Source organism: Drosophila subobscura, chromosome O, assembly GCF_008121235.1.
Source record: "Drosophila subobscura isolate 14011-0131.10 chromosome O, UCBerk_Dsub_1.0, whole genome shotgun sequence".
NCBI classification, from domain to species: Eukaryota; Metazoa; Arthropoda; class Insecta; order Diptera; family Drosophilidae; genus Drosophila; species Drosophila subobscura.
The window spans coordinates 22,705,780-22,715,667 of NC_048533.1; the positions used below are offsets into that span (position 1 = coordinate 22,705,780).

Here is a 9,888-nt window from a genome sequence, read left to right on the forward strand (position 1 = left end):
CAGCTGCTGCTTTAATTTTAATTTAGTCAGAGTCAAAAAATGTGGACCCAAAAAAGCTGAGCAAAGCACACCACGAGGCGCCACGGGGCGCATAAAGCGACGCATTAATTTGACAGGCAACGTCTGGGTGCAGGCATGTGTGTGCGAGGGCGAAAGGGGTGAAAGACTGTCGCCCTGGGGCACAAAAAAAAAGAATCTCATGAGCAACTTAATGCATCGTGTGGCATGTGGGGAAGCATGTGATTTCCAATTCCCGAAAGATGGCCACAGGCAAGCCAAGCAGATGGTTTTGCGGCTTCCAGGAAGGAAGCGAAATTTGATATGTTTATGGATTTTCCTTTCACTTGACAGCACAAAATTTATTTTTGTTAAATCACTCAGTTCCGAAATGGCTCTCATCTACTACGATCGCACCATCAACAGTCCCCTCGAACTCATTCTGGCTGGCCTGCGCGAGAGCTCCCAGGCCACCTCTTTGCAGACACTGAGTGTCTTTGTGGCCACCAAGACGGGCTTCCCTGCCGAAGTCTGCCATAAGATCATCCGAGAGGCACTCGAGGAGGGCATGGCAAGAAAGACCATAGGACAAGTGGACGAGCTCTACTACGCCGTGCCACCGAAGCCTCGCCGGCTGCCAGCACGGAGCAAGCCGAAAGCCAGCGGCGGACTGCGATAATTAATTCATAATGCGGAGAGTATCCGCTCAAGTGAGCCAGAAGTGCAGAGCAAACACTTTATTAAAATTAAAATTTATCTAAATTGCGACAGCCAGCTATTCTCTCTCCGCAAAGTACTTAAACAACTTCGTCGGGCTGTCTGACAATGACGAAAGGGTGGCTGCCACAAAGCTTCCCCTTGTTGCACTGCACTTCTTACTCCTTGATACGGCACTCCAGTCAGCGTCTTGTGTCTTTCAAATGTCTTTCCTGCCGTGGCGAAGCGTGGAAATTGAAAGCTCCACTTTCTTTGTCTCAGCCAGGTGCAATACTCCCAGAGATGCACCCATGGGGCAGGCAGGGAAGCGGGATCTGTGCATTTTCAATGTGTCACTTTGATTTATTATTTTCGACAGTCCTCCCCACAGACACCCACTTGCCGTGAGCTTAGGGAGCACGGCACACTCTGCCCCACTGGGAGTCACGGAAGCATAAGCAACCGCCGCTCCTGCCACATCCGTGTGTAAGTGTGTGTGTGTGTGCGGTTGGCCAGAGACGACGCAACTCGTGCACAATTTTTCATTTCCTTTGCATTTTTTACACGCCCCTGCCACTTTGCGTTCTTATCTCATTTATTTATTTTACAATTAGACAAAGTGAAGTGCACTTCCAGAGAGCCACAGAGAACAGCTGCAGTTGCCCCATCCGGGGTTGCAATTTCATGCCACTGCCATGTGTACCCTCCTTCGATGGCAGCACGCCAACACTGGTCTGGCCTGGCCTGGCCTGGCCTTGTGGCTGCTTTAAATCAAAAGCTTATGGCTGAAAATGCTTAAAATTAACATTAAGGCCTAAGTATGCCATTGGCATAGGCATAGGCCCAGGCGCACAGATACGAGAGATACTCTCGTGGCAAGGTTGAGTTGGCAGGAAAGCAATAATCATAAAAGTAGCCCGCATACTCGGTCGCCGCAGCCTCTCTGTCCCACCTTTGGCTCAAAGTTTTCACATCGACAGAGAATGTTGCGCCGAAACAAATGGCAAATGGCCTGGTAGAAGAAACACTTAAGCGCAAGGTAAGTGAAAACTCAAATAAAAAAGGAAAGAAAAGACCAAAAAGAAAACAAGACGGAATACGAAAGTCAATATTTCGACAATGAGATACCCTGATCTGATTTGGTATTCTATCCCTGGAAGTTGTATCAACCTTCTCCGACAGGTCGGAAAGTGTAAACACATGGTAATCAGAAGATTATTCAGCTGAGAAAACTTTGCCAATGTTGCTTATCGATTTGTTTATTTTCGACTTGTCCTTGGTGCTGCCTTCTCCTTAAACAATATACCCTTCAGGTCCACGTGCACGGAGTATAAAAAGAGGAAAACTTTTACAATGCGCAAGCGGAGTAAGACGCTACTCAATGCTGTCGTGGCTGCCCCAAACTCACTCGAAGGCTAGCGCTATTTTTGGCCAGCTGACAGTAGCGGAAACTTCAGGCTCACCGGATTCAATTTCCCGCCAGTCGGGGCTTTCTTTAAAGCAACTTTACCGTGCCGCACTGGTGTGCTGCCGCTTTAATTCCGATTTGTCTGGTTGTTGTCTTTGACGCTCCACTTGCTGCGCCTCGGGGCTGTGCAATGGTTTATTATTGTGGCGTCAGCTCTTTGAAGTGCTTTGGCCAGCATAAATTTTGATTGCAAAGGGCCGTCGGCCAACGGCCTGACATTTATTACTGCCTGGCTGGGGCAGGACTGGAAACTGTTGCAACAGAGCGTGGGTGGTGCGTTGTGGTGGGTGCTGCTTGGTTCGTTACCACCCAGGATCAGCCGTTTGCCAGTTCGATTATGTAACTGTGTACGTCTAATTGCGATGTTGCGATGCAGTCAGAGCAGCTCGACTTTAAGTCTCCAGACATGAGCAGCATCAAAAAAAGAGAGCCCAGTTCTACGGCTAACTGCAAGTTTTCATTGCATTAGCCTGTTCGGCCAAAGTTGAAATGTCAACGCAAAGTCACACAGATACACACACACACAAACACCAAGGCAGAGATTCATCGAGAAATATGCTAGCTGCGCACTCTTCCCAGAGACCCCTGGCCCCTGTCCCACTTCTCCCCCCCGACACCCATCTGACCATCCAGAGTCGAAAAATTTTTGAAATGCGACCCAATTTTGTCGTATCGCAACATGGCAGAGTTCGACACATTTCCGCACATAGGCAAAGACGAAGGTTGGTGCGGGCGGGGCGGGGTGCTTTCTGACATTTTGTCGAGCTATGCATTTCGGACATGTGCATGTCAGTTCCCCCCTTCTGTTGGCCCAGTTAAGCCATCCATCCAGCCATACAGACATCCAGACACCCAGCGCTCACCGTCAGTTCAATTTATGTCACACGGGGCGAACACCCACACTCGCACGCACCCACACACACCTACACACCCACACTCACACTCATGTTTGCTCTTGCTAATTAACAAACGTTTGGTCTAATTCCGAGTCTTGTCCATTTTTCGGCGGGCAGGCGACTAATTATGCTGCGACTAACATAATCAAGTGACATGACAGGTCAGTTCATCAGCGGGTGAGGTAAATCGCTTTATTTAATTTCCAACTCCATGTGTAAATAGTACTTAAAAATTGAACAAGTAAACGTGGGATAAAACAACACAAAAATAACCCACTTAAATGATTTTATTTAATTGCAATGCCACAATTCGTTGATTTTATGGCTGTTTAAAAGTTTTTCCCATCGTTCCCGCTGGCTATGTGAGTCGAAATGATTTACATTTGAAAGTATACATATTAACAAACTTTCCAACAAAGAGTTTTCCGCATTACAATGAATGGAGTAAATATAATTTGAAATTATTTCAATGGCCAATAGGAAACTCTGTGGTCGGGCCAATGGATTTGCATGCCAAAAAAGTAGGGGGAAAAAAACAAATAATTGAAGCGTTTAAACGCACATCAGTATAAATTATGCACATTTAGTGTAATGAATATTTTGCAGTCACTTGCAAACACTTGAATGTCTGCTGCCCATAATGAGTCTGGCCGTAATGTACGTGGGCCACAAAAATATTAAATTAAAGCATTCACTAATGAGTGCAAAAAACATTCATTTGTGGGCGAGAGAGAGACATTGACCTCTGCCACCGTCCGGGTTTCTCCTTAGCTTTTTGTGTTCAGTCGAATTGGAGGGGTAAGGAAGATGTGCAGCTCTTCATAAGCGCTAATTCCGGTAATTAATGTGTATTGCCAATAATTAATCAGCTCCTTGAATAGGTAATTAGCAAAGTGTGTACTAATTCGCCATTTGTCCTGCCTGGCACACAGTCGCGTCTCGCAATATATCAATGCGGATTATGCTGCTCGGGATAATCCCAATAGCAAATCGCAAATACTCGTGTGCACAACCCGTTTCGAAAAATAGTTATACGAGTATCGGCAGAGCAAAACCTGAAAATGTGTTTGTGCAACAACCATGGCCAAAAAACCTCAAAAAGCAATTAGCAAATAAAGCAGAGCCAGGCCTCCTCTTTGGCACAGCGTGAGCCGACAGCAAATAAGCAACGAAAGCCAAAACAAAACAAAGCAAAGCAAAAAACAACAAAAAAACGTACGCAAAAATCCCAACAACAGAAACAAAGGCAACTTGAAGTCAAATACAAAATGAAAGGACATTAAACATGAACGAGAATTGGTGAGACAAAGTAAACGACAGGATTAAAACGGCTCTTTCATTCTCTCACATTTCCATGACCACACACACACACACACAGACACAGATACAGAAACACACAGAGAAACGCAGACAAACAGAGAGAGAGAAAGGACATGCCACCGAACGCCACCCCAATCGGATTCAGCCTCAATGCCGCCACTTAAGCAGCGCTACGTGAGCAAGGAGACACACACGCAAATAACTGCGGGGGCAGCTTTTAATTATCTCGTTATTTTTTAATTTCCAGCATTTCACTGATTTCATTTCGAGCACATTGAGCGCAGCGCGCCAGGCGGTCGGCCCCGAGCTGAGACCTTAAAAACCCGCTCCGCTGAGTAAGCATAAGCAAAGGAGGAGCAGGAGCAGGACTACCTTGAGATGCAACTAATTCGCAGGTCGCTTAATTCTGCTCCGGCTGTTGTCTTTGGCCAGGGGACAGGTATAATTTGTTAACGCTCTAATGGCCCGGCCACTTTGAATGGCTTTTAAAGCCCCACAAAGACGAGGCACAGTGTAAAGTGAGCTGAAAAACAATTAAGGCAGCCAGCGCCGGCTGCCCGCTGCCCCGCCGACCTGTCGACCCATCAACCCTCCACATTAACATCAAATTAGTTTGTGGATTAACACGTTTTTCACATGCCGGTGGCCGAAGAAGGAATGGGTGAGAGTGTGTGTGCGAGTGTGTCCCAAGCAAGTCAGGAGCCCAAGCTTCATTACGCATACGAGACGATGGCTGGTGCGGCGGGGCATGGCATGGGAACTTAGCTCTTTAGTTTGGCCCCACACCATCCCGTGTGCAGTGAGGCATGTGAAAGGCTTACATACACTAATTATACTCCTGACTTGCTCTTCATTTGGGGGGCATAGTTAAAAATACTTTAAGGTTTATTATTAACAAGTGCAACTACTATATTAAGAGTTTGTCCTCTTCCATCGCACACTTCTCATTGTGGATTGAACAGTGAAGCAGCTCAGGGTGGAGCGGAGCTGAACGGGATGGAGTAGAGCTGGCAACGTATATAACGAGGATATTTAAATAAAGTTTTTTGTTCGACCTGACAAAGTTTGCAGCTACAAAATAGGCTTCATTGCTCTTTTGTCATGCCCGGCTAGCTGGCAGCATATATCTTGGAGCTAAAATCAGTGCCACAATGAGCATATTGTATGGCTAAAAAAATTTAATGCTTACGTGCCTGAAATATCCATCGAGGCACAAAGGAAGCGATTGCAATATATGGATGGGCTGGTGCATGTGAGGCGCATCGCCTCGCATCGACGACTATGCCGGCAAAGTTCATAAATAAAGCGTCCGAAAACCTCGGCTTGGCTTGGCTTAAAATAAAAGTTTCTTCCGGCTGCAACAAAAACGAGAACGCTGCTTCGCAAATGCTGCACTATAAAGAAAATCGTTTACTGATTTACTCGCTGTGGTCTTCTGTGGAGCGTGGGGCGCTCCAACTAATAAAAGTTTTCGCTGCTCGACGGCGTTGATGTTGGCGTGCCACACCCATACACACACACACCCAATTCGATTGCCGGTCATCGGTTGAAATGTTTGCTGTTGTGGCTTTTCAGCAATTGCAACGCACGTTCAGAGGGGGGTGTGCAAAAAACCGAACTTAATCCGCCCGGCACTTTAATAATGAGATTTATATTGAAGAGAAATTGATTGCCTCTATGGGAGTCATTAAATGAACTAAGAAATATTACCACTACCATAGAGTTTATTCAAAGATGGGAATCTTTAAAATGTATCCTCAATGGGACTACTTTGGGGAAATAAATATAGAAAAGGTGGAGATGAACATCTTTTTCTGGCAATCTGTGGCATTTCCACCGCGCCATAATGTAAAATCTTTAGAGGCTTTGTTTCTTTAGTAGTTTAAATTTAAATTGAAATTAGTAATTTTTCCTACGAAATATATCAAATGCGCCATCTAGCGGCTTGAACTGCTTGCTCGACTGCTTTAAAAATTATTTCCACAGTGATGCCATGCTGGGAAAAAACGTTAGTTTTTCAAGCAGTGCACATCTTATAAGCAAGCAGTGTTTCACGCATTTCAAGCTGACCGCTAAGTTCAAATTTATATACTTTAAATGTGCACACAAATTATGTTCACTTTACTTTTCTTAAACATAAATAATTGATTTTGAAAAGTATGTATAGACGTTAAGTAGATACATATTTATTTGCTGTTTTTATTGCTTCGATATAAATAACTCAATGGAGTTCGACTTTTCAATTCCATGGAGATTGGGCTACAGCAGAATCTCGCCAATTACAACGCGCACAGATTTCAGTTGTCCAGAAATTAGAAGCGACCATTTTAATGCGTTGGCGGTTCTGCAATTAGAACCTGTGGTCCTGAAGTTCGTTAAATTGTTTAGTTAATACAATGAAATATTTATAAATCAAAGTTAAAATTTGCGAGATTCTGCTGTAATAGGATTCAGTCTGTCCAGCATACATACATATGTATGTAAAGATGTTACTATTTTCAGAAACAATGATGCAAACTGCGAATTAGTTAAGTCTGCTCAATACGTAAGATATAAAGGGCCGAAGGCTGTACATATGACAGCACACTGAACAGATCAAAAATGTGTAACTCACGGCCAAAGGGATAGAGAAACAGCCGCATACTTCGCAATACACTTTTAGTTTGAATAAAGATTGCAATCATTAAACTTTATCTGTGCTGTGAGCCATGTTTGATTGAATTGCTATGCAAGGGGTGAAGTGAGTTCACAAGCGGGAGTTGGCCCCAGGGAGTAGGAAATCAAAACAATAACTCATGAGTTAGAACAACAGAAAAAGTGACTCCTTTAATAGTTGATGTAGAATCGCTAGTGTTGTTTTCATTTCCTGTTTGTACGCTTTGCAATCTCCATACCAATCCGAATTGTGTGAGTACTTGGTGCTGTGGCTGTACCAAAAAGAAACGCAATTAAACTGGATAAGTTACATCCAGCGAACAACTGCTGTGAAAAGCACTCAAGAAAGTGGTTGACTACTGCCAGCGGAAGTGAAATTTTTGCCAGCTTGCTGGCGAGCACATATTCAATTATGTGGAATTACTGTGGAGATAAATTGATTAATTTGCTCGCACAATAGCCCAACGACAGTCTTTGTATAAATACAACAAGAACTCTTCACTTCGACAGTAGTTATTCTAGAACCAGTTTCAAGCAAACAAACTTGTTGCCAACGTCGATTCGACACTTTTTTGACCAGACACCAGTGCAGACAAGACCGCTGAGTCCCAGAGCCCACACCGCGCCGCCAAACAATCAACTACCGGTAAGTGAGTGTCGAGTACCGTTCATACTCGTACGTCATTATCAAATTGTTCAGCCAAAATCATATGTTAAAACCCGGCTCAAGTGTCACGCCCACAAACCGGCTGTGACGTATTCGCGGCATGAATCGCCTCGGGCTCATTACTCATACACTGGCGCGTGTTGCCTATTAGTTAGGAAACAAACAATTTGTGTCGCATAAAATTAACATAACTAAAACTTTTCCCACGATATCTTTGATTAGTTTATATGTTTTTTCCATTTAGTCTCCACATTCTGCTTCGCTTTGATCACATCAATTTAAATCGTTTAAAGAAAAGGCTGGCGCCCGAAACCAGTTGCAGTACCTTTGCTCAAGCCGCCTTGGCACTGTGTCCGGTTGGAGGCAGATCCGTGTAGGACAAAAGAATACTCATTATATCGGAGGGTAACTTATTGTAATGGCCAGGCCCACCCAACTCCGTTCTACGCTCCACAGTTTAACAATATTGTTAATGCATTTACAGCGCCATTAATTAATGAGCGATCAGACTGGAGCGGATCGAAGCGGATCGGCAGAGCCGGCGCTTGCCATTCGCATAAAATTTGCATTAATTACGGCTACAGTTCGGCTGGGCTGTGTCCGTTTACTTGACACTTCCTGCTGCTGTAGCTTTCCGAGAAGTTTTCCAAAAGCTCTTTAGGTTCTACTTTCTTTTTGCGAACTTCGGTGACTTTTTTTCTGTGCTCTTGAAAGCGGGGGAAATTTTTTTAAGCCAGCTATAATTGGCATTCGCAAGATGACAGATCTGTAAACCTATTTATACAGAAGACGGGACTGTAAAAAAATTTATTTAAATGCCAAACAAAATATTTATGTGCGTTATCATTGGCGTTCCATAAATTCCAATCGTTTAGTGTGCCGAACATCCATTTAGCTGCCATTAAATCTGTTCACCTGATAGTTATGCAAAGTTAAATAAGTGGCCACAAAACAGATCTCTGAATAGAAACATTTTTTTGCGTATCGCTCTGTACAAATCGAAATTTGCATACGCTTGGCAACTATAATGGCAGTTTTATTGAGTTTGAATTGATTTTGATTCGCTGAAAGATCTGACGTAGCCAAGCGCCACTTGGGCTGGGACTGGACGCTGGAGTGTCTGTGTCCGTCGCTGGTCCGACGGCTTCGACTCGCTTCTGCGCTTTCAGAGACCGGCTTCATAGCAATAGTTGTTTTTGTTGTTTCTGTTTCTGTTCAGACTTCTTTACGTTATTAAGCTTTCGCATCTGCGTTTGGGCCGAGCATATGTATATAAAATAAGAAGACAAACGAGCGATAATAATTATTTCAACTCCGCTCTAGACCAGCCAAGTCGCAAGCCAGCAAGCTCCCGGCCATATCCGACAGACATCAGACACCAAGTTACTATCAACTTATCAACACAGCACCCACCATGAACGCCAAGCCCTTAGTACTGTGCACCGTCGTGGTAGTTGCCCTTTCCCTGCTGCACTTCGGGGATGCCCTGCCCTCCATCGGTCACTATGGCAAGCGTTTTGGTAAGTCTGCAGTCGCTCGAGTCCTCCTCGTTGGCATATTCAATTTCAATTTTAATTGCTTACTTGCAGATGCGATGGGCGGCATTGATTTCATTCAGGTTTGTCTCAATAAATCAGCCTGTGCCGATGATATATGGCCAATTAACACTTTTGCTTACCCTTTTCTTCAACAGGTGTGTCTCAACAACTGCGTCCAGTGCAAGACCATGCTCGGCGACTACTTCCAGGGCCAGACCTGTGCGCTCTCCTGCCTCAAATTCAAAGGCAAAGCCATACCAGACTGTGAGGACATCGCCTCAATAGCTCCGTTCCTTAATGCTCTCGAGTAGAGCCGGAGAGGCATCTCTTAGCCCAGTGTGTGCTCCTGCGTGTGTGTGTGTAATTTTATGGCCTCTGACTCAGATGCGGATTTGGGTCAATGCGCTGCTAAACACGAAACGATCATGGCTGCTGATTTCGACTCGACCACAACGATTATGAAACTGACTTTTGCAAAAAACAAACAACTAAACCTCCAGCACGTAACCAAAGAGTTCCTATTAATTTATAATAAACTAAATTTATAATAACTAATAAACTAATTATGTGTTAAAAACAAGAAGGATTTGTCTTTTATATTTGGCCTTATCTTTCCATTAAAACTGCTCCAATTATAAACTTACAGTTACT

General features: G+C 44.3%; 2 protein-coding genes across 2 annotated transcripts; both read left to right on the forward strand.

The window, feature by feature from the left end:
* The first annotated feature begins 317 nt into the window (after positions 1-317).
* LOC117897267 lies at positions 318-763 on the forward strand. The gene has a single exon (XM_034805992.1). It carries the CDS (start codon positions 389-391, stop codon positions 674-676), a length of 288 nt encoding a protein of 95 aa, XP_034661883.1. The 5' UTR covers positions 318-388; the 3' UTR covers positions 677-763.
* Positions 764-7,561: 6,798 nt separating this feature from the next.
* On the forward strand, positions 7,562-9,764 carry LOC117896868 (eclosion hormone). The gene is made up of 4 exons (XM_034805398.1): positions 7,562-7,678; positions 9,023-9,219; positions 9,289-9,317; positions 9,393-9,764. Exons 2-4 carry the CDS (start codon positions 9,114-9,116, stop codon positions 9,546-9,548), a joined length of 291 nt encoding a protein of 96 aa, XP_034661289.1. The 5' UTR covers positions 7,562-7,678; positions 9,023-9,113; the 3' UTR covers positions 9,549-9,764.
* Positions 9,765-9,888: the final 124 nt, after the last annotated feature.

What these genes read in the sequence shown, in the direction of transcription:
- LOC117896868 (XM_034805398.1), top strand. Translation starts at nt 9,114, where the DNA reads ATGAACGCCAAGCCCTTAGTACTGTGCACCGTCGTGGTAGTTGCCCTT. An exon ending in TCACTATGGCAAGCGTTTTG is followed by an intron (nt 9,220 to 9,288) that starts GTAAGTCTGCAG and finishes GCTTACTTGCAG; the next exon opens with ATGCGATGGGCGGCATTGAT. An exon ending in GCGGCATTGATTTCATTCAG is followed by an intron (nt 9,318 to 9,392) that starts GTTTGTCTCAAT and finishes TTTCTTCAACAG; the next exon opens with GTGTGTCTCAACAACTGCGT.
- LOC117897267 (XM_034805992.1), top strand. Translation starts at nt 389, where the DNA reads ATGGCTCTCATCTACTACGATCGCACCATCAACAGTCCCCTCGAACTC.